Source organism: Stegodyphus dumicola, chromosome 9, assembly GCF_044657685.1.
Source record: "Stegodyphus dumicola isolate Sdum_Otavi_A_Nest chromosome 9, ASM4465768v1".
NCBI lineage: Eukaryota > Metazoa > Arthropoda > Arachnida > Araneae > Eresidae > Stegodyphus > Stegodyphus dumicola.
In genome coordinates, this window is record NC_140776.1 from 117,438,920 (window position 1) to 117,464,058 (window position 25,139).

Below are 25,139 nucleotides of genomic sequence, written 5' to 3' on the forward strand. Positions count from 1 at the left end.
TTTTCAAAGATTTCAGTTATATATTTTATTAATATAGTTAAATACTTCTTGTAAAATATGTGATTTAATTATTATGTACTTCAGTTTATGATATCCTTAAATTATCATTAGAAACCAATAGAGCTAGAACACATGCTCCTTATTTTTAATGGAAATTTACCCATAATATGATGCAGTCATTTATAAAAATAGTAATTATTTTTGTATTAAAAGTGATCAAAAAGTTTTTCATTAAAAATACTTGTAGCTGCTTTCTGTACAGAAATTGCCGGTTTCAAATTAGATCTGGATTAACCAATTTTTGAGCTGCTCTTTCTAACAAATTCAATAGTTATTTGATTTATTTTCATTTAAATTATATGAAAATAAGAAACACTTTTCAAATCAAGAAGTGTTCTCCATATGAATTAAAATTGTAAATTATATTCTTTTACTAAAGTCATTTTTAGTATTTATATTCAATTTAATCTTTTGCTTTTACTAATGTATAGGTTTTTTTACTATGTAACATTAACTTAAGTCCTTAGACCTCATCAGAATGCTAGGTGAGTTATTGCTCCGTCTGTGGAGAGGCAGCAAACTGTTATTGTGGCTTGAAATAAACATTTTTATTTAAGCTTGAATTGAATGGAATGCACAACCTGTGCATACAGTCAAGTTTTGTTGTTTGTATGGGTTAAAACATCATAAAGTTGAACATACGGTTTAAAAAGGCATCGTATCCAGAGACTAAGTAAATTTGACAAAACTGCCTCAAGACATGATGGCACCTTTTAACTTTAGCAAATTGTTAATGTTGGAATACTGACTCACATAGCCTGGTGTTAGAAAATAGAGCATTGCTGCCGTAATCTGCATATCTAAAACATTTGAAACACTCACTGTAACATTTTGATGCGTGCCACAGAGAATAATATTTTGCGCATTAAGCTATTTAGTTAACTATCCAATGAGCAAGGAAGAGAAAAAGAAATCAACAGTGTCTGCCATTTCCTAGTGTGCATTAATTAGCAAATTTTAAATCTCCATAATAAATTAGTTTTTAAACCCTATTTAATGTAGTGAATGTGGCAGGCATACTTGTCCCAGCCTCCTGGGAGAGGTTAAATATTCCTAACTCATATGCATGTTGGTGATGGCTGAAGAAAAGAAGTTATGGTTTAGATACAAATCATAAAAATTGGTTAATCAGCATAAAATACCTTATAAGTGTAATTTTTTTTTTCTTAGATTTGCCATAAAGGGAGACATATTTAGAGGTTATCAAACTGATAGAAAATTTTGCCTTGCAAATTCTAGCTTACCTTGCTACCTCCTTGTTGTTTTAGCCTTCTGGTCTTGTACTGCATCTTGTACAAGTTGCATTGTATGTGTACTTTTATTTTTATGCTGCAGAGGCATAACACTTGGAAAAAACTTTTAATATGAGCAAATGATTCAGGAAAGTCAAAAATGAAAGAATTCCCCCTTTTTTTTTTTCCTCTTTGTGGAAGGAATATTTTTTAAATTATACTGTAACGAACTCTCATTTGGCAACTGCTCTATTGATATCTACTAGTACTTGGCTTCCATAGTGGTCCCGAGGAGAGAAAATGGCATCAATGCAATTCAGGCTTAAAGTTTACTGTGATATACTGTATTGTACTGGGTTTCTCTTGCCAGAGCAATACTTCCCAGTCATGCAAAGAGTTCCATGCGGAGCCTGGTAATAGAAAATTCCTTATTTCCTCTGAGGGGAGAAATAAGAGAGAGAAAAAGCAATACAGCACAATTTTCGCCTGGGCTCAGGAGCTGATGCGAGCAGTTTGCAACACTGGTCCAAATAAGAACAAGTCCGAAGTAGTTACACCTAAAAGTTTGTGAGATGCTCAAAGTTTGATATGTTACCAAATGTTATAAGATGCATGAAAACTAGTCTAGTATGGTAAACAGTAATTAAGTCAAGTATGGTAAACAGTAATTCATTCAATATCTATACAACATTACGTTATTCAATATATATTATGTAAAGAGAGAAAAGTTTTATATAAATTTGTATTTATTATTTTGTACAATATTCTCAGCAGTGTATTTAAAATAATTTAATTTAACAGAATTTATTTAATACATATGGTACTGGCAATGTGTGAAATGCCAACATTCTCTAGAGTACCTAGGCATTTTATAGAATATCTAGTGTTTTTAGGCAAAGTATGAAATATGAGAGTTATTATATACATTCCCTAGGCATGTATAATGCATAGGCATTCTATAGAATGACAAATGCTATTTTGGAAACATGTGAAAAAAGGTCACGATAAGGCTGTTATTTAAAAAATGTGCTTTCCTCAAAAATGCAAATGCTATTTTGAAAAAATAATGAGAGTGTGATTAAAAAACTTTTCAAAATTGGTTAAAGAAAAATGGAAGTTTTACAAAACAAAATTTATGCCTTTCTTATTAAAGAAAGTAATGTATTAAAATGTATGGAATCATGAATTATTAAATATATGGATTATGTATGAATGCATTAAATGTCTGATATTCAAAATAAATCAGAGATGTATCTCATGCTTTGCTGATTTGTAATTTAGCATTTTATAGAATACCTAGTAAGTGTGTAAAATGTTAATCATTTCATATATCATGGGTCAGTTTTCAGCATTCTATAAAATGCCTATGTATTCTATAGAATAGGATTCTATAGGCTTTCAGACATTGCCAGTAACATGTACTTTAATAATGGTTTTTAATGCAGTTATATAAGCAATTTGTTTAAAATAACGTACATAAACATGCCAGAAAATTATATTTGTTATTAACTCTTCAATGTTTTATCCTGGATTATCTCACTCTTGTATGCAGGCTCCTTAACAGGTCATAACAGAAAATTGTTATTTGCAATATACCCTCAAATATGGGCCTGTCTTTATTAATTGAAAAGGTATGCCAAGAATGGCTAGCCAAGATTGTTATCTTTCTTTCACCCTGAAATGCCTAAGGGGACAAGGTAATGACTGTCATTAGATCAGGGAGAAATTTCCTTGATGTTTTGAGATAAAGGCCTTATACTGGCTCTAACATAACGAGGAATTCCTTACCAGTTATAAAAAGTTAATATGTATATGAAGAACTTATTTCATAAAAACTTTTGTTTTTAAATTTTAAAATGTAATTGATATTTTATCTTGTTCAACTGTTACTGCAAAAAACAGTGTTCTGTATTAATAAATGAGATTGTGAAAAGTATAAAATAAAAATGAAAAGCTAATATAGTAATGAATAAAATACAAACATAAGATTTTGTAAAAAATGCCATTTATATTATAATAGATGAGAAGGAAATGGTATTTTCACAGGCTTGGAAATTGCTATCAGTAATTTCTGTTTTTTAGTATATATCATTTCAGCAGAACAAGAAAACTCAGTCAAGAGAAAATTTCTACACAACACAACATGAAGGCTTTTCTTGTCCAGTCCTTGCTGGACTGGAGTCCAGCATACAGCAGTCCAGATTTGAGTACCTTGTCCTCCAAATATCCTATTTGCCTACTTTAGCTTCTTTTTTCACTGATAGAAGACTGGGAATAATAAGCATGACGAGTAAAATACTGTTTTAAATTACTATGGGACATGGTACAGTTGCTGAAAACCAGTCTGACTGTTAACTGTTTATTTTTCATATATGCACAGATCAGTAAGTGTTTGCTTCTCGCCAATACAAAAGTGTGCCAAATCAACATTCTCACCAAAGCTGCTACAGACAAGTACTTATCTTCTTCTGAAAGTGAGCAATAATTTCCAATGTATAAATAAAAATTAGTATTAAAATCTGTAAGATTATCCCGTCTTCTGAAGACCAAAAGTGCTTTAAACATTAGGTGATCATCTTAAGGAGAATTATCTATTTTACTCTTAATTTATTTAATTATTAATCTTTTATTACATACTATATAATATCATTATGTATATATATATATATATATATATATATATATATATGTATATTAATTTAGGAATATGGGAGAGGAATTAAAGTTATTCAAATAAATTTTAATTATGGCGGATGGTTGTAGATGGTGCTGGCATACAAAATGTGTACTTGCATAGTAAAAGGATATAATTTGCACACAAACACTATAGATTCAACTCATTTCTTGATAAAATAATTAAGATGGATATTCTGATTCATACATCATCATGGGTACAATTTGCACCCCAAATTTTTGGAAGTTTACTGCATCATAAGATAATGGATGATGCATAGAACTCAGCTGCTGTGGGAAACACATCAGAAGAAAGAAAACAAGTGGGAAAGTGTGGGACTTTCTTCTGAATTTCTTCTGAATGTGAAAAGATTTTGGTTGGTAAAAAGTTTTGTTTTCAATTGAAATCTGTTTTGCTCATTGGCTGACATGCATTGCAATGTTATGTGAAATCGTATGATACAGCTTAATTTGAAATGACACAGTGTATATATTGTAAGAGGCTATTGTTTTTAGAAAAGAAAGGGAAAATACCCAAATTAAAGTAAAGAATATAAGAGGATTTAATTAATTAAAATTAGAAGTTTACTTTCATATTTTTTATCTTACACATATATTATTTGTTAAGTCAAATTATGTATAGTCAAATTACTCGTATTTATCCTGGGTATATTTGATGATTAAATTAAGTATGAATTTGTATGATAAGATATTTATTGTCTTTTTCTCTGTGTTTCCCCCAAAGGCTGTTTTGCAGTCAATGTTGCCAAGAGAATCTAATTCAAAAGTAAGTGAAAATTTTTTAGCAAAATTTTTCTTTCTCCCTTCTGCTATCAGAGAAGTTATTTGTGATGTATGAACTTTAAATTGTTAGTCAAATATTAAATTTAAAACTTGAATCTAAAATTATTCAGTATTTTCAATGTGAATATTAATGAGTATCAAGGTATGGAGCATGTAGATTAATAAAATATTCTTTAAAGACTGTTCATGTAATTTATTTTATCTATTTGCAGGAAGTAGATGCAGCATTATTGTCTGTGATAGGTTTTCCCGCTTTTGCAGTTGAAAATCCCGAACTCATAAAACTTACAAGAGACACCATTGAAGAGAAATTAAGGGTTAGTGTAATTTATTAATTTAATCTTAAGTTATGAATAAGTTTTTTTTTGACTACTTAATCCTCTGAGTGGAGCAGCTTTTCAGTCTTACTGAAGAAGAAATGTATTTAACAAGTATTAATATTAAACATTAAATTTGTACAGTTAATTATTTTATTCTTTATTTTAATCTTCAATTCATTAAGGTAATATTTAGATTAATAAACAATAGACGTAAGTAAAATAGTTTGTAACTTTTTGTTTATTCCTATCTTGAATATTACTGTGTTCTTTAAAATGCTAATATTTTTTTAGTACTGTATTATACACAAAATATATGAATTAGTAAGGGAATTATTTTTATTATATAATGTAATAATTATGTATGCAATTACTTGATTGATTCAGTCTTCAACAGTTATAAAAAGTTGCATTATTTACTTGCAGGGACGATATGGATGTCGTAGGTTTCTGAGGGATGGCTATAAAACTGCTAAAGAAGTAAATTTTGATTATGACTAAATTATAATCTTGCATCATTATTAAATTGAATTCCTCTTGTAAACTGCATTTTTGTCGTATTTCTTATGTGTTATGTTATAATTTACTGAATGTGAATAATACTTTTTATCAAAATTAGGACTCAAAAAGATTATATTATGAACCATGGGAGCTGAAAGTATTTGAAAATATTGAATGCGAGTGGCCTTTATTCTTTTGTTATTTCATTATTGATGCTTGTTTTCGTGGAGACAGAGAAACAGTGAGAATTCTGTCTTTATATTTATTTTTAATTATATTAATATCTAAATTGTGTTTACATAAACTATTACTGTTCCTTTTTGTGTAGGTTGAAGAATTTTCTGACGCTCTTGATAGCATTTTAATTAAAGAAAATGGACTAAAGTTAGTACCAGAACTGTATACAGTACCAGCTGATAAGGTATTCATACTTATTTTCAAAGGAAATGTGATTGCACCATGTTAACATGTTCAGTTTGTTGCAGAAATGCTTATCATTCTGTTTCATTAAGGTATACCTATGTGAAAATGTTTTAAATTATAGGTTGATTTAGAGTACCAAAACCCTCATAGTCAAGAACGAATTGCCATCGGTCAGAAACCTTTCATATGGGCCCAGTCTCTGTACATAGTTGGAAGGCTTTTGCAAGAAGTAAGTTTTTTTTTGTTCTTTGGTGCATATTGAAAGCAACCTTATGTTGTTATAGTTCTTGAGACCTATTGCAGTGCATTATCATTAGGTTATTTATTATACACAAGAGTTCAAAATAAGAGAATATGCATTTTTGTCTATTTTCTTGAAATGTCCTGAACAGCATTAACAGGAACACTATGTCCTGAATACAATTATGTCCTGAAGCAATACAAGTATAGCCAATTTGGTAGCACTGTGTTGCATTTTATGGTTTTTATACAGAGTGTGTTGACAAATATTTTAATTATCCAAGTAGAAAATTGCATGAAGCTTGTCTGTGTTTTACATTTATTATGACATTCTCTAAAATATTTTATTATTTTCTTTAAATATTTGTGGATGATTTTATAATTTATTGTTGAATCAAATAAGCAATAAAATAAAATATTATTAAAAAAAAGATATAGTAAAAACCTGTGCCATTCAGTTGATTAAAATACTTTTTCATTCACTGGTGAAACTAAAGTTTCGATCGTTTTACCGAACTATCATCTTCAGCTGCAAAAGCGCAAATGAACGAGATAGAATATAATGATTAGGTAAGAAAAGAAAGCCTGGACAGGAGATAAGCTACTGGCACCATCTGTTGATGAAACTAGAACTAAAACATAAGCTAATAACAAACCAGAACTAATTTCTTTAAAGGCTGAAGGCAAAGATGGATTGTATTTAGGATCGTTAACTAGAACAGAAAGATTTTTTTGAATGTGAAATTCCTCTAGAAAATCCAGTTCACCAATGGAAGATGCTTTTTGAATAATTTTGGCAGCAGAAAAATTGAAAGTGTGATTTTTGGACCAACAATGTTGGGCAATAGAAGACTTCTGTGTTTCCTTTTTTCTAACATATGCCTCATGTTCCTTGACAGGAAATTTTAAGGCTGTCTTAGTTTGGCCAATGTAAATTAAACCACACTGGCAAGGAATCTTGTAAATACCCCAGGAATTCATATCCGAAATGGGGTCCTTGAATATGGAGCTCAGAATTTTATTGATGGGAGAATAAACAACCTGAAAGTTAAATTTCTGAAAAATACGTGCAACTTTATAGCTAGTTGATGGAAAGAAAGTTGTTTGACTTCTAAATTAATATTTGTTCGGCGTGTTATTGTATCTTAATTAAATATATATATGTTTGAAATATTACTTTTGAATAACTTTTAAGATAAATATGTTTTAATTGCTTTTAACCCTCTGAGTAGCATAACTTTTAGAATCTGCTCATAAAAACCTATATTGAAACAGCATTTACTAGTTAAATTTATGTAATTACTTAATATCTTTTCTGCTTTGATAAGCTTCCATTTATTAAGATGATATTTACATTATTAAGGAATGCGAAATATTTTAAAAACTAGTATAATGTCAATCTTTTTCTTTTTTTTTCCAAGGGCTTCCTTGCACCAGGAGAACTTGACCCATTGAATAGGCGATTAAGTTCTGAACAAAAACCTGATGTTGTAGTTCAGGGTAAGAAATTTTATAAATTTGATAATAAATTTTGTTGAATAACAAATTAATTTTTATCAGATTTTATTGATGCTAGATATTATTGGTAAAATTACCATTTCAGTTGTCATACTAGCAGAAGATCTTTACGTAAAAGAAAAATTGAAGAATCATGATATACATGTACAAACAATATCAGAAGTCTCTCCCATCGAAGTCCAGCCAGCTCGAGTTTTAAGTCACATATATTCCTATTTAGGTAAAATTATTAATTTTGGAAAATTAATTTTGAAATTCATTCAAAACATGAAGTAACTGCAATTTTATAAAATGCTTACTATAATGTTAATTTTAATAATATGCACTCTCTTCTGTATATCTGTATATGATTCTATGCTTAATAAGTTCTTCATTTTATTTGTAAATATCTTCACATTCTGAAAACTCAATGATTTTCAATTTAGAATTTTAAATAAAAGTGTGAAATATTGAACTTAATGTAGAAATAGACTAATTTAAATATTAATTGGTAGTCTCAAATTAAAAAGTGTTTAAATCACTGCACAAAATAATAGAAAATTTTTTAAAAAGTTTTATACTTTTAATTGCATCTGAGTTACTTTTAAATTTGGTTCCAAGAAGTTAAATAGTAATTTTAAACATTTCCTTTAAATTATAAAATAGATCCTTCTTTTAAAACTTGCTATTTATGCAAAATTTTAATTCAGTTCTATAATGTCTGATTGTAATAAATTCAGCTTCATTCATTTAAAATAGGTATGTGATGCATAAGATTCTTTGTTATGCTGATTAAATAATTTCTATTATTAAGTTTTTACTATGCTGTGCTTTATATTTTATTTTTCTATTAACAAAAGCATTTGAACAGCTAAAATTGGACAAAATTCAACCTCAGATGAGTACTTTTTTCTAATACACATCAAGAAAATCTTATGTGTGTCTGTTTTTCAAAGCAGTATCTTCAAAAAAGGTAGACTATTCCTCTTATGAAGAGCCATATTGAACAGTAATTTAAAATACAGGGAGCACTTCTGTAAAATGACGAGCATAAGATTGAATTCTGTCCTGTTTCAAAATTTAAGTTAGCATGCTTATCCTTTTTAAAAATTTTTAGCTTGGTTATGTAATATTTATTTAAATACTATAAAGCTGATTCATTTAATTCAATTTTTAACTCAATAATACTGATATTATTTATTAACTCATATTTTATATAGCGCTTTTTCTTTGAATAATTTATTTTGAAAGTTGGCTCTAGCATACAAGTGACATGAATAAAGTCATTTGTTGATTAACTTTTCTCTATAAACATTAAGAAAATGTGCCTGTAATTATAAGAATATATTATATCATTCTAGAATATTAAACTTATTTTATATCAGTATATAGGGGTTTGGCTGAAATTGAGATTTGAAAATAAAAAGAAAAAATAGCTTATATAACTTTTTCAGTTGTTAGAATTTACAGGATATCTTGGTCTTATTAATACTTATTAAACATTTCTTTCAATGTAAGTTGTTTATGTAGCTTCATTTTTTGTGTTAATACTTTCTCTTTAATTCTATAGCTAGCCATAACTTCTTGTTCAGTTAAAGTTTCATTGTTCAAGTCCTGTAATTGCTGTGTCCAGAATTCCGACTAACTTGTCAATAGAAATTTTCTCATTTTCAGTATCATATCTATTACTTCCTTCACTATTGGTAGTGGTATTTTCTGGATTTAGAACCATACTACAGATTTCACAGTCCATTATTTGATTGATGATTGGGACATTGTCATCGCAACAAAGAACTTCTGTTATGTCATTTTCATTTATTACCACTTCTCCACATATCTTTACAAAATCCATTAATTAGAAAGTTTCACTTTTGGTTTGTGATATCTGTGAACCTTCATATTAGCGGCTACCATCTTCATTATCCTCACCATGAAATATGGTACATGGCCATATAGTATGCTAAGCTTTTTTTAAAGTATCTCGAGACACATTCTCCCATGATCTTACAATACTCCACAAGCAGGTTTTATACTAAAATATTAAAAAAATCTTGAATAGTCTTCCCATTTTTCAATAAATTTAACATAGATTTGAAAAGTGTTACTTTATATTTGCATTTCAGTGCATGCTACTTTATATTTGCATTTCAGTGCATGCTTTTTTATATTTGCATTTCAGTGCATGCTACTTTATATTTGCATTTCAGTGCATGCTTCTTTATATTTGCATTTCAGTGCATGCTACTTTATATTTGCATTTCAGCGCATGCACTATTCTGATATCCATAGGTTGAATTGTGGACGTACAGTTTGGAGGAAAGATTAATATGGATATGTTATGTTTCACTAAAACTTTTAAGTGAAGTGAACAGTTGTCTTCAATCAGGACAATTTTTGCCTTATCAGGTAAACTAACCGAATTCTGCCAAGCATCGGGTATAAAATGATTTTCAAACCAATCATTCATTAATGCTTGTGTAATCCATGCTCTATTATTTGCAGAATATATAAGGGGGAAAATCTTGACTCCTTTAAATGCTGGAGATTTAAATGTGGGGCATTTTTGCTGATTATGAAACATTTACACTTGTGGGTTCCTGCAGCATTTCTACATGCTAAAATTGTTAGTCTCCCTTCGGAATCTTTGACACCAGTTGGAACCTTTTCTGTAGAGGTTGCCAGGGTATTTCATGTTACATATTGCCAGAAAAGCCCAGTTTCATCAGTGTTGTAAATTTGTTCTGGAGAAAACTTTTCACTTAATGAGTTCAGTGAATTTATGTGTAAATAGTTCAGCAACTTTAGTATTTTAACCTGAAATATTTAATTGCCTTATGCCATGGAAATTTTTAAATTTGGTTAACCACCTGTCGAATACATGCGCTCAATTTTTAAGTTAATTTCTTCATGAAATGTTTTGGCTTGAGCCATTAGCTTTTGAGCCGTCAATGTCATGCCCTCGCTGTGATTATGTCTGATAATTTAAATCATTACATTGTCATGATCATCACTTTTAGCATAATGAATAATTTTTCTATTATTCATTGAAAGTGGGGTGTTGGAATCCACAAAAAATTCAAAAAGTTCCTTTTTCTGTTTTCATATGTCATATACAGTTGGCTTTACATTGCCATACTTCTTCCACAATTTTGAGATGGATATACTTTTATCCATTTTCTGCAGCAATTCTACACATCAAAATATGCTTTCACTTTTTAGATCCTGTTGCAGCTCCAGAATTAGAAAACTCTGACATAATTTTTTTTATTATTCTTGCGTCTACGTTTTGCACATGCTTAAGGCTCATCTAAGTCCTGAATAAATTAATTCCTATTTATACATAAGGCTTATCAAGGGCCAGCGTTAGATATCTTACCACCTGATGCAGTGTCTGCAGTCCTAAATTCTGCTACCAAGTGCCTCCCTAAGTTCTAAATATCTGGCACCCTTAAATTTAAGGTCTTGTGCTCTCCCTAAACTCTAAAAATTTTGTCATCCCTTAATTTTGTTGCTTGGTGCTTCTCTAAATTCCAGAAATTTTGTTTTCCTTAATTCTGCCACCCAGTGTGGCAATATGAGCTCTGGCACCAATTCTGGATTTATGTGAATAACAAATCAGTTATTCTCAATTCAAACAGCACTAACTGCAATCTTTTGCCTATGGGTATCATTAACTAGATCTATTTAGCAGGAAAAAAATTTTTGTTAAATTTTTCGTCATCAACGTTTCTTAGTGCATTTAACTTAAATCTGTAATCATCGTCAACATTTATTAGTGCATTTAACTTAAATCTGTAATCATCGTCAAATGTAATATCAACATAAAAGGTTACCATACTCTTTCTCATACAATTACTAATATAAAAAAAATTGCTTAGGCGTCACTGCAAGAGTCATTACTCAAGTTGTCATGTGTTGATAAACATGCAGGGAGGAAAGCAAACTATAATAATGATTCTCCAGGTTGGTGGCCAGAGATATAAAATATTAGTTGGCCTAAAATCAGTGACGTTTCTGTATAGAATAGTTCAGTTTGAGATGTATGTCAAGCAGATGTACAGCCACAGAGCCAAATTATAGGTCACACAAATTTATGCTAAACGATTGTTTCTTCATTAATGTGGTATTTTATTTAGAGCTGAAGTGAAATTAAGAATTGGTACTCTCCACATGTTTTATTATGTGTGTGTGTGGGGGGGGGAGAAATCAAACGGGCACATGTAAAGTATACCCCCCCCCCCCCGAAAAAAAAAAAAACAAACCTTGTTGGTGGTTTTGAGTTGTGGATTTTAGATTATTCTAGATATTTTACGTCCAAATCTCAGACTTTTTATTGTATTCATTTAAATCTTCTTTGTAAAAATTGTACCACCCAAAATAATGTAATGTATCATTAGTGATGCATGTACCATAGTTTGAGAAACTTTGGCGTGTAGTGTATATGTATACAAATAATTTGGTTCTATAAGTTTTATAACACATTCTTAAGCCCATTTTAAATCAAAGAAAAACCTAATTTTTAAAAGTGTTATAAAAAATATCAAGAATACAATAATTTGCTAATTTAAATCAAATCTGACTTATGATGCAACAACAATCATTGTAAGTCAAATGTTACCTATAAATTATGTGTATCTATTGGCATGCAGCATTTATATCGATGGTAACTGCTAAGCAGAAAATATTGCATGTTATTGCATTTTCAGTGTTTTCTTGTTCATGTTTTTTATTTATATCACAAAACTACATAAAAAATACAGAGGGTACTCACGCATTTTAGACTGTTTTTGGAGCTATTTAATTAATGTTTAAAATATAAAGAGTATTTTTTTAATGTTTGATTTCATAACCTTTTTTTGTTTTGTTTTGTTATAAGTCTGCATTTTGATTTTCATGGTAATGAAATTTTCAGGGACATGGATTTCCATTCTTCTTCTACTACTTTCCAGAGCCCATCAATTGTGGTGGGTTTGCCCTCTGAACGATCTCTTTTTGAGACCAAAGGCATAATAGTCCATAGGTTAACCTTTTAACTGTCATGCCCGAAATAATCTCGGGCACAGCACTGGTATTCCAAAATGTCACGCCTGAGTATTACTCGGGGTAATTTTTTTTAGTGCATCGTATTGTTATACCCGAATATATATCGTGAGAAGTTTATTTCGGCTTCAGTTCATCAGATGGCAGCATTTTACTGAACATTTCAAAGATTAGAGGTTAAAGTGTGCGGCTTTTTTTTTTTTTTTTTTTTTTTTTTTGATTTTTTTGACTGTGAGGCAAACATTTCATTTTTGAAATAAAACAAAATGGACAATTTATGCACCCAAATCATCAAAATAACTTGACAGTTAAAAGGTTAAACATCAGGAGACTTCACTATAATATCTTGAAAAGGTGTATGCGCAGTACCTGTATCAGTCTTCATTTCTACAAGAGATTTAGTAGTACATTTTGAAGTATGTTTGTGTGTGTGTGTGTGTATTTAATTATGGCAAAGCACACTAGGGCTATCTGCCTAAGGGAAGGGATGCCTTTGTGGAGGACTTTCTAAGGGAAACTGGTTCGTATACGCGTCACACATGGGGAAACCACGAAAACACCCGTGCAGCCAGCCCGTTCGTGGGATTTGAACCTCGGACTGAACTACCAGTGTTCAGCGACTTTACCGCTTGGCCGCTGGTGGGCCTCATTTTGAAGTATGACTTATTGCTTTATCTTGATGAAGTCTTATTGCTTTGTCTTGATGTCTCTCTCTCTCTCTCTCTTTTTTTTTTTTTTTATTTTATTTATTTATTTTTGTATGTGTGTGTGTGTGTGTGTAAATATTGGGTGTAAAACCTTTTCTTGATAGTAATGTAGAGTTAAACACTTTCCCCACTCTCCTAATTTTTAATTTCCCACTGTAAGGGAATCTCACAACAATCATAAACCTCTTACCAAAACTTTCTTTGCAGTTGCAGAAGCAGGTTTGTACATATTTTTTTGTTTCATTTTGATAATGAATTTGCATTGCAATCATTTAGGTAAATTCATAGTTCATCGCGAGTCACATTGTATTTCCGTTTATCTCCTGCTAAATAGTTTTCATACAGGATTCTACAAATTGTTCTACGCTTAGCTGTATGTCTCAGCAAATGCTAGGGAATATTATGTTTTTAGCTTTTTTTTAATTGATAATCTAGGTTTATTATTTTATTTATTACTGCTACAGATAAATTTTAAGACTGCAGTTGGTTTTTGAGTTAGTGGATTTTTCTCATGTTATCAGCAATTTAACTTAAAAGGCAGTCTGTACTTTTTTTGGTTATTCATTTGGAGAGTTCTTTTCAAGTAAAAGGTGTGATTAACGGTTTTTCTCTTTCTGATCAATAATTTTGCTTATTTTGTATTAGGAAATTTTAATACCAGACAATTTACAATGCTTTTCAGTTATGGAACAAGAATATTTCTCTTTGGAATGCGCAAAAAAATACCCTTTAATTCACAGCTTGTTTAGATGCAGCATTTTGAAAGAATAAATTTAGAAGTAAAAGATGATATTTGTCATTTCAAATAATAAGCTGTTGTAAGAAATTTTTAGCTTGCATTTAAACTAAATTATTTCCTTTCCATTATTGATAAATACTATGTATTTGCCATCTTGCCATCTACAAAACATATTTTGGCCTAAAATTTCTTGGAAAAGTGCAAAAAGGTTAATGCTTTTGAAATTTTGTGCAGCTGGAATTATTCTTGTATTATTATTCTCAAATGTCTCATTAAACTGTCTCATATTCACATTACTCATGGAAAATGGCCCATGGATCTAACTTGTTCCACTGGGACTTGAATGTAAGTTTTTAACTACCAGTTTTTATTAGTCTTATTTGCTTGCCTGATTTTATAAACTTCAATTGCTTGCCTGATTTTATAAATTTCAAACACCCATTTGATTGTGCAGAAATAAATTACATATTATGAAATTTTTTAAAATATTTTATTTGAGAGCTTAGTTATTCAAAACTTTTTATTATGATAGCCACCAATGTTCATGCATTTTCATAAAGTCCCTTAACAGCTTTTGTTTCAGAATGGAACAACTAATATCTTTGGTATTGGTTACATTTTCACAAGCGAGGTTCAAAGTTTGAAAATTCAGTGTGACTATAGGCAACAGTTTTATCCTGCAGAAATATGACCACTGGTTGACGGTCCTCCTGTGGGCAAATGTAATTATGTATATTCTGGCATATAACATGAACTTTTAATTAAAAATAATAGGACCGAAATTTACAGGTGTGCATCATATACCAGATCTGGAGCCAGATTTACTACTAAAAGGAGCACTAGATCAACTGGATTTCAAATAAAGCAAATTCGATTTACTAAAGCCTTCGATTTTCACTTCAAAATCTCAGCTTCAAATGACTATAGAAAGAGAAAACATCTAATTCCATGAATTCATTCAGTTTGGAACTGCTCTACAATAGCATGCTTTTGAAGACTTGCAGTGAATACAATGCATGCTCTTGTCAGAATATTTACTCCTTCAAACATTTAACCCACAAAGATATTGTTCTTATCACTTTTCAATGCAGTTTACCATTGTTTGGAAGGCTAGGACGAATGTTCGAATAAGTGACCTCAAAAGATAAGTTCATGCATCTTGTAGGTTTTTTCGTGAAGAATTGGGTGCATGCCATATGGCAAATATACCTAAAAATTAAAAAATGTAGCTTAAAATTATAGATGCGTCTTGTACACCAGAAAATATGGTAATCAATGTACTGAAGTAAACTCCTATTACTATTGTTTATTCATGGAAGTAAAATGGTCCTAAAAATCTTTTCATACAGTATCCAGCACCAAACATTTACTTTTGGGCTGCTCCACTTCATCTGTCTTGTGACATCAGGACTTTCAGATCCCCAGATCCTCATAGTATGTGTAAAATAAACCAAAACAAATTATTTGGGGTAAAAATGACTTTGTGGGAATAACACCAGAAAAACTTGGAGCTCTGCTTTTTACAGAGTGCCCACCTAGGATAATAGGGTAAAGTTGTTTGGGGACTTTGTGGACATCCTATACTTGAGTGTTCAAACAACCTTCTTAAAATTCATTTTCATCATGTTATCCAGTTTTTCCTCCATTGCCCAGATATTATCCTTTTAGTTTTTTCCATTCTTAAGAGTTTTGATTTTTTAAAAAAAGCTTAGAAATCAAAGGTGTAGAATTGGGAGGAGTTTAATTTATTCTCAAATCTTTGATTGATCATACCGTGATTGTGAGGGTAAGAGTGTTAAGAATTATGGATGTATCATTTGAAGACATGCATCAATATTTGTGATAATTATGTTAAAAACGTTTGTCAGATAACCAAGTTTTCAAAAAGAGGAAAAACAAACATGTTATCTAAGTTATTCCTATGAAATTAAATGCTTGGCTCGAAAGGGCTCAAAAGTTTGTTTGCATGTACATGTACCAAAAGAGTGTTTAAGTGTTAACTGAGATGGATTGGTTAACTTTTGAAGGAATTTGATATAATTAGCTTGTCTTTATTTTGTGTGCAAAACATTATCCATTAGAATTGTTACATTAGCTTTAAATTATTAAAAATTACATTAGCTTTGAATGGTTTTCTACACCGAGCTACCACATTCTGTCACCATATGAACTTCTAAGTACCAGTTGCCATCTCACATTCTCACCTCTTCCATGTTTTTTGAACATTGCTATATGCTGTTTGATTGACTCAAATGAGACTTCATTTCATGCGAATTGGAACATTAACATCTACTTGGCGATATAAACCAATAGCCTCCTCATTATTGTTTAGTATAACTCATTGCCCCATGACCAGACTATAAATTTTGGGGGTACACCCTTCTTAATGCGGCTAGTAGGCATTTTGGCTTTTTCTCCATCAACATGTAAATATGAGCCAAAATTCCATGTTTGGGATACTTAGATGTAAAATTATTTTTTAATGAGTAAGTCAACACAGTAATTGTATTAAATTTTATGTGCTTCTGAATAATATAAACTAGAATTTCTTTTTCTTTTTTCAATTTAGGTCGAAATAAAAAGTTAGGTCTTTCAGGACGATATTCCAGAGAAGTGGGTTTATTGAGTACTAGTAAATTATTTACTCTACAAGATCGAATGTTTGCTTTTACTCCTCAGGTACATATATTTATTTTTAATGTGCATTATGTATTAAAGACATTGTAATGAATTTTATACTATTTAATTCACATACATATCAAGTCATCTATTTAAATGCAAAAATATTTTTGAATTTAATGATTCTGGTGAAAATAATTTTCTTTTTCTGATAGCAGCCAAATTTTCCCCAGAAAAATTTTAATTCATTTATTTTATTATTTATTTTCTTTTTTCTTACTCTTTTATAATAGTATTTTCTTTTTATTAATGTGTATTTCTTCTCTAATATACATGCATATTTCATAGTTAGAATTAATTTGAAGCTAGAAAAAATACTTGTAATTTATCTAAAATAGTTGAAAAAAATTACTAGCAATGGAGTGAAATTGTGTTTATTTTCATGCAGAAATAGCTCTCTTTATTTCAATTGTTATTAAGTATTTTTTTTTTTGAATATATGTAAATTTTAAAACATTTAAAATTGTATGATTCTATAACATGGAATTTTCAGTTTTAAATTGTTGAATGCAAACTTAGTATATGATGAAAGTTTTAATTTAGAATTTTATATTTGAATTTGGAATTTTGTGCTGTTTTTCTTTATTTTGGGAATTTATTATTTTGGATTTTATTATTTGGAATGTTGTGCGGTTATATATCAAATGGAAAGTTTTTTTTAATGTGCTACAAAAGAATTGGTGAAAATATTAAAAATTCTTTTATTGATTAAAGTTAGAAAACGACTGTTGTAATTAACATTTATTTGTTTAGCAATCTCTTTAACATCTAAAATACTGGATTTAAACTGTAAATTATGAATTAACGGGTGAAGTAATATCTAATAAATGCCATTTATATTTAAGGGAATGATGTGAATATATTTACTTATAATTTTAGTTTACTTATAATTTTGTTTTTAATTTCCATTATATATATATATATATATATATATATATATATATATATAAATGTTTTTATATTCAATTTCATAGTAAATAATAAGTAAATATTTTTAGTAATTGCCTATTTTGTGGCAGCGTATGCTAATATTTCCATTTTACTAATCTATTTAGTAGTTTTAATTAGTTTATATTTCCCATTTTGGCTGTGAAACAGTTTTCTAAGGTATTTAAGTATGCTTTGTATTATTTGTTGTTTATCCTTTACAATTTCATCAGGAAAAAAAAATATTTGTCTGATAAAACTGGAGTCTACAGTAAACCCTTGCTGAACATTGGGGTTATGTCGATTAATACACAGCATATACAGCAAAATCGCTTTTGCAAAGTTAATTATCTTCAGGAAAAATGTGTTAGTTATAATTTAGATGAAGAAAATATGTATAATTTAAACAAGCCTAAATATTGTTGTAATTAAAAGGAAACAAATATTGATTAAAAGAATTTGTATTACTGCATAAGTATGTGTTGTAATTATTTTTTTACGAAAAAGCTGATGATTTTGGTGGGGACAATGACCATCACAGCTCATTAAATGCTTTGTGTTAAGAGTGCAGAGTTTTCCAATGCCTCTCATAAAGTTTTCATTTGTTCTTCGTTTGGATCAGTCTACACTACTAAAGCAGAGAGTTCCTGTGTCTTTTTTGCAGCTCATTTAACTTGTAAATTAAAGATACTTTACTGTTTTCTTCATGATCACTACTTCCAGTGTTGGTGGTTTTATAAGATCTTCCAATTCTTCATTCATCATTTCTCAATTAATCTTCATTATTTCTTTTCCATATGCCAAAAATCCTTTGCCACTAGTTGCTTTTTCAGTTCATTTAGTTTCTTTGGCTTCCTTTCCAGTTGATGGAAATCTTTTGAAATTGTTGATAACTTCTGGCCAGTTGGATGCCAGCAAGCAATTAATGTTGATGAAAACCGCAAATTACATATGAATGAAATTTCAGTGTTGGTAAATTTTACTAAATTCATTAAAAAATATTGCATTTTTTAACTATATGTTTTGGTTCATTTTAAATTTGTAATTAGGAAAATGTTATTAAAATTAACATTTGTAAGGTTTTTAAGCATATAGAACAGTTTTTTAACTGCAAGTAAAATAATAATATATTTCCTGCAAGTTTCATGATACGTGAGCACCTAACAGGGAAGTTATATTTACAGTTGTATAAATTGTAAAAAAGTAGAATTACCTTAACTTAGCCTTTCCCTTCCCCCAAAGGTGTGATTTAGTGTGATTATCTTAAAACAAAGCAACAGTCACACATTAAAGCCTCAGTCCAGATGAAAAATACTGAGTTTCTTTTTTAATTCTTTTTCTGTTATCATTTTACTTCAGTGAACACACACTGCACCATCTTGTGGATCTTATTTATTTAATTTTTTGGTGGAGGTAAAATCACCTCTAAAAAGCTCTTTTGCTAGTCCTAGTGTAGCTTTTAAATATCTAATATCCTTTCAATCAGTGAAACACCACCATTTTTTTAATACCAGTATCGAAGTCATTTAGAGAACTTTTACTTCTTCCAGACTCATTTACAGACATTTTGGATTCTGATGCCAAATCACAATCTGAATTGAAAGAAATTAGCTGCATACATTCTGAATTCTTCTAGTTATTATTTTATGTTATATTAACTTCTAGTTATTATTATGTGTTAAAAATAAATTTTATCTACTGTACATCAATAAAATTATCAAATAAAAAATAAAAAATGCATGGGAAAAGTTAAGCGTTGAAATGTAAAAATTCTTTAAGTTCTAAAAGTAACATGAAACAAATGAATAGTTTTGAATTGATTGGTATGGAACAAAATAGACTTTACGAATGACCATTTAGTGGGCATCTACTGCCATCTGTATGACTAATTTAATATTAAAAATAGAAAAGAATGGGCAAAACAGTAAAAGCAACAGAGAAATGAGATTTTCGTGAGGCATGGAGGCAAATTGGTAAAAGTCTGAAAGCAGTGCCTTTACGGCACGTGGGCAAAGCAGCGAAGTGGTTAAATGGAAACAATTCTGATAATATGTATATGCGAAATTGTTTGCACAAATCTATGCTTGGGTAGGGTTTACTGTTATTTGACGGAGCAATACATTGGTTATAAACTGTCATTTTAATTGGTTATCTTACTTATAAATGCTATTCTTTGGATTTATGTATATTTCATTTGTTTTAATATATTCATTGAAAAAATTATAATAGAATTTTCTCTGTGCATTTTATTTTACATTTATGTAAATAAATAAAAAATCATTGCTAAAATTGTTAATACTTTATTGCATTTATTTATATCTGTTTTAAGTATTTTTATCAATAGTATGCTTCTAATTATTTCATTTTGACATTTCATTCTAATTTTTAATGCAATTTATGTCCATTGCCCACTTGTAGTTTGTTGATCAACAAAGGTTTTATCTCGCATCTGATACAGATCTGCTGATAGATACTTTCAAGACTGAAATTGCATTTTTGAAGACCAGTTGGCACATGCTGGGAAGACCCACTGTGGTCTTAAATTTGCAGAAATCTCTCATAGGTGGGTTATAATCCCACAGTCGATATATCTCAAAAAATTTTCTGTCAATATCTTTGTGAAATATGGTGCTCTTTTCAGCATTCTCTGTAGCCTTGTATAATCCTGCATGAATACTTTAAGTTGGTATTTTGTAATTTATTTAACTTTTCTTTTTCTTAAATTATGCATTAATTTGGCTGTTAAGTGCTTGGATTTTCCTGTGTTTTATTTAAATTGTGGGATTGGTTTGAGAACATCGGCTCTGTGCATGACAGTGTTATATATATCAGTTGATTTCACCTTAAAATTATTAATGGAGGCTTGGATGATTAAATTTAAAATTTAAATTTTTTAAAATTTATGGTTTTGATATTTGGCATTTAATTTACTGGATTTTTTTAATTGTACATTTTTAATTGTAATTATTTGAATGAAAGTGCTATTTAATAAGCATCATTTTTCTGTTTGAATGTTTTTTTCTTGCACTTGATACAGTGTTTGAATTTCAGTTTGCATAATTAATATAAAATAGTCATGAAAGTTTTTAAGAGAGGTATTTTATTTTCTTTTGGCTCTTTGTTGACCTGTATAAATTTAAAACTAATGGATATAGTACTTTAGTGAAAGTTAACATAAGTTGGTCTAGTGAGAAATGGTATGATCACATAGAAATTCTTAGCAATGGTTAATGGGAGAGCATGAGTGGTTGTATTATTCTGTAGCCTCTATCGAACTCAAATAGCAAGTGGGCTGAATTCATGATCTAAAAGCAGATCATGGGATGATTTCTTTTTTTTTACCAAAATGAAGAGGTTTTTTTTTAAAAAAAACTAAATTTTAAAACTTTTAATATTAAACTAAGTTTAAAATTCTATTCACTATATATTTAACAAAACTTGCATAAACAATAATAATAATGGCACAAAGGAAAAATATCAATTTATGTTTATTTTTTGTCTGGAATCTTAAATTGGTGTGTAAGAGAAATTTTTCTGTTGTTTGCACTCTGTGATACAAAGTATTGATGGTAAAATATTAAAGTTTCAGATTGTTTATTTCAAAGGATTCTAATATGTGGAATTAACCAGTAAATAACTTACTTTTAGATAAATTAAAAATTAAAAAATTATGAAAATTTTCCAAGTTAAAAAAAACTGAGAATAAATAATGAGGGCTTATTATGTTTATTTTATTTATTAAATATTTCTTTGATGCATACAGAAAAAATACATACATCCTATGTAAGTAATTATAAACTTCTTTATTTCTTACTACAAATTTAGCTACACACCTTATGGCATTTTTATTTTTATTTTGAATAAGTTTGCAAACTAGAGAAAAATTACAAGAAAATATCTTTATTGCAAATTATAAATGCTCATTAGTCCATCTATTTTTTTCTGAGTTGAAAATTAATAAAAATTTTTAACTGCACGAGGGGAAAAACTCTTCACTTATAAATGTGTTCCTAAACAAAGTGATTATACTTATTACAAAGATTCATAATTGACAGTATTTATCTTTTTGACAAGTTTTCTATTCAGATCTTTCAATAAAATTTATATCACATCATAGATTTACTAGCTCCATTTGTAGTTTTTCTGTGGCATTGCTCAAACTTGTTCAGATCTTTGAGGAGTAATTGCAAATGCACAATTAATTTTTAGCTGACATCATGCTTCATTGACTGGTTTGAGTTCTACTGGTATGGTGTGCAGTGGAACAGTGCCTACTTATAAATTGCATGTACTGGAACTGTACCTTTAAAGATGTATTAAGTACAATTTGTACTGTGCTGTTTGGAAATCAGAAATAGTAGAATCTCTCATTTAGTGTCTACTGCAAGATTAAAAATTTCTGGAATCATAAAGGAGGCAAATAGCACAAATTGCAACATCGGAAGTGTAAAACTGAAGTGAAATTTCCCCGGAATATCCTTGCATAAGTTGTCATAGGCTATGGAGGTTTTACAAGCACAGTTTTTATTTGAGGTTCACTAAAGCACATCTGCATGCAGTCATATTATTGCTGTGCAAAAAATTCAAAAATTAAATCTGTAGATTAACAGAAGAGCTACAGTTATTATCAATAGTTCCAATGATTCCAATAATTTGTGAGAGTGCATATGATTGGTGATGCTAGTTCAAGTGGAAAATGCAAACTTCATTCTTCTTGAACTAGCATGTGAGGTCTAGAAGCATCTTAAAGGGAGCTAAGAAGAATTATTTTTCCATATAACGAAAATTAGAGCATTTTGTATTCTAATAAGTAGTGGAGGCTCCACAATATTACTTCATCAAACAATGAATATTGCTGTAACTGCTACACTTCTAATCAATGTTTCCAAAATTGTTTCCTTCTTTAAAGATTTAGATATTTCCAAAGGATTTTGGATGTTGAGGAGTCTCGATATGACCTTGCTAGATTTCTCTCTCTGGGGCATTCTGAATAGAAAAATGCATTGCAAGAAGCTGTATATTGTCATTGAAGTTCAAGAAAGATTTAAACAGAAAAATGAGGTCAAGTCCCCTGTTGTGTTCATGAATATCTTCCAGGAAGAAGTACACACTTTGATGCTGTTGGCAGCCACTTTTAACTCCTTCTCGGAGATCATCATGCTTATACCATCTATCCATATTAAGTTTCATTAAAGTGCATCATTTAATTTAAAAATTCTGAAGGAAAATCAGGGTCTGACAGGGGACAAAACACCTGTTTTTTATTTTATTATTGACTATAGCAAGTTCTTATTTCATTTCACATAAATATATTGCATTTTTAATGCATTTCATATAATTCATATTGTGTTCCATATCTCTTAACAAACAGGTACATTTTTATTTAGTTCATTTCACTTCTTTATATATAAGATATGATCCAAAACCCTAAATAGAGATAACAGTAAAATAAAATAAAACATACATAAATAGCTTCTTCAGAAACAAATTTGTTTTAGTATGAAATATGAGAGCAAAGTATTACAAGTACTCTGATTATTTTTTAAATAATCATTGATGAGAAGTAGAAGTTAATATTTATGATGTGTTTTCCCCTACATTGTTGTCAAGCTGTTCTGTGATAGTAGATAATTTTTCCTATTACAGAAGAAAATTTTTAGGTTGTTACATGATACAGTCAAAAGTCTTTTAATCCGGATGTCCATAATCCGGAATGATCTATAATCTGGACCTCAAAGCTACAAACTTTCTGCGCATGCATAAACGCATAATGTGTTTATGCATGCACATATGTGTTTACGCATGCACATTTAATTTATAACGGACGGTATAAGCTAAGCTAAAATTATGTAATTATCTATTTCAGTTAATGTTGCAGATTGCGTTGTTCCTTAATCTTCGAATTGGATCTGGATTATTATTTTTTGCAGACTGTGAGAGCAATTTTATAGAAGTAAGCTTGAACTTTCGATTATGTCAAAAAGAATTTCCGTTTCTGGAGCTGCCAAAGGATCTACAAAGCGAAAGCATGATTCGATGTCCATAAAAAAAAAAGTGGAATTGCTGCAAAAAGTGGATAATATTCAGATCTTTCAATAAAATTTATATCACATCATAGATTTACTAGCTCCATTTGTAGTTCTTCTGTGGCATTGCTCAAACTTATTCAGATCTTTGAGGAGTAATTGCAAATGTCCTTAGTTTTTCTAACCATTCCGAAATCTGTTTATCAATTTCAGGCTGCTATGCCGGGGGGGGGGGACATCGTGGCACGCAATGAACTGGAAGTTGATCCGTCAGCGCTGTCCTTATCTGCAGGGCAGATCTTTTTATTTTATTCTTCTTATAATTCCTTACTAAATGTAGTATTTCATCTCGATGTACTCTGTCTTTGATATGATTTAAATCAAATTTCTCATCATTATAAATATTACGAATACACATCAAATAGTTTTCTGGTTGGAATTTTCTAATTTCGACTATGTGTAATGTATGCTTTACGCATGCGCGCATTGAAAGAAATGTTTAATAAAGTAAACAAATAAATATGAGTTTTTTTTTTTTTTTTTTTTTTTTTTTTGTAAATTTTGATACCTTTTACTAGATCATAATTGCTCTTTATTTCATAAATTATGGTTTCATATTTTTAATTTTATAATTTCTGCATGCCATCTTACCAGATTTAAATTGATGATATATAATCTGGAAAAATCGATAATCCGGAATCGCCGAAGTCCCGACGAGTCCAGATTAACGACTTTTGACTGTATTTCATATTTTGTAAAACTTTAATGAATATTTGATTAACAAACTCAACAATTTAAAAACGAGCAGTGGCAACACTGTACAGAATAAAACAATTTTATCTCCAGCCCATGTATTGGAAATTCTAAGAATAGGATGTTTTTAAATATATTTTGATTTTGCTGTTGAATTTATGTGGCATAAGTGTGTAGAATATTTAATAAATAACACACTAAATGTTAATAACAAAAAGACCAAAAAAGTAAGTTTTGCAAGCCACCCTTCTAAAAAAACTACAGCATTGAACTGAGAAAACTGATGATTGAACTGATGAATTGAGCTGATGAACTGAGAAAAAACCGAAAATTTTTTAAAAATAGTATGGCAACATTCAATATTGTGTTGGGAATTCTAAACGTAATCTGCTATGTTGCTTTTAAAATTTTTGTGATTTTGCTGTTGAATTGTATATGTTTTAAGTGTGAAGAAATTGATGCCTTATAATAAAGCTAAAAAAACATAAAGAAATGGGTTAGCAGAGGTGAGTGCAACAGCA

The 25,139-nt window shown here is 29.7% G+C and overlaps 1 protein-coding gene across 5 annotated transcripts in view; it reads left to right on the forward strand.

The window, feature by feature from the left end:
* The window catches only part of LOC118202754 (putative phosphorylase b kinase regulatory subunit alpha), a 138,645-nt gene that overhangs the window by 41,561 nt on the left and 71,945 nt on the right, over positions 1–25,139 (forward strand). For 3 of the 5 annotated variants that reach the window (XR_015043072.1, XM_085823971.1, XM_085823973.1), the window contains exons 7-16: positions 4,711–4,752; positions 4,982–5,086; positions 5,513–5,566; positions 5,706–5,828; positions 5,916–6,008; positions 6,132–6,239; positions 7,672–7,750; positions 7,854–7,988; positions 16,803–16,912; positions 20,258–20,402. Coding sequence is in view for 4 of the 5 variants with exons in the window: in XM_085823971.1 (XP_085680097.1) it covers positions 4,711–4,752; positions 4,982–5,086; positions 5,513–5,566; positions 5,706–5,828; positions 5,916–6,008; positions 6,132–6,239; positions 7,672–7,750; positions 7,854–7,988; positions 16,803–16,912; positions 20,258–20,402 (994 nt within the window). In the remaining variant the exon portion in view is untranslated. The remainder of the gene's footprint in view (positions 1–4,710; positions 4,753–4,981; positions 5,087–5,512; positions 5,567–5,705; positions 5,829–5,915; positions 6,009–6,131; positions 6,240–7,671; positions 7,751–7,853; positions 7,989–16,802; positions 16,913–20,257; positions 20,403–25,139) is intronic. The other 2 variants (XM_085823972.1, XM_085823974.1) reach the window with 1 other exon arrangement.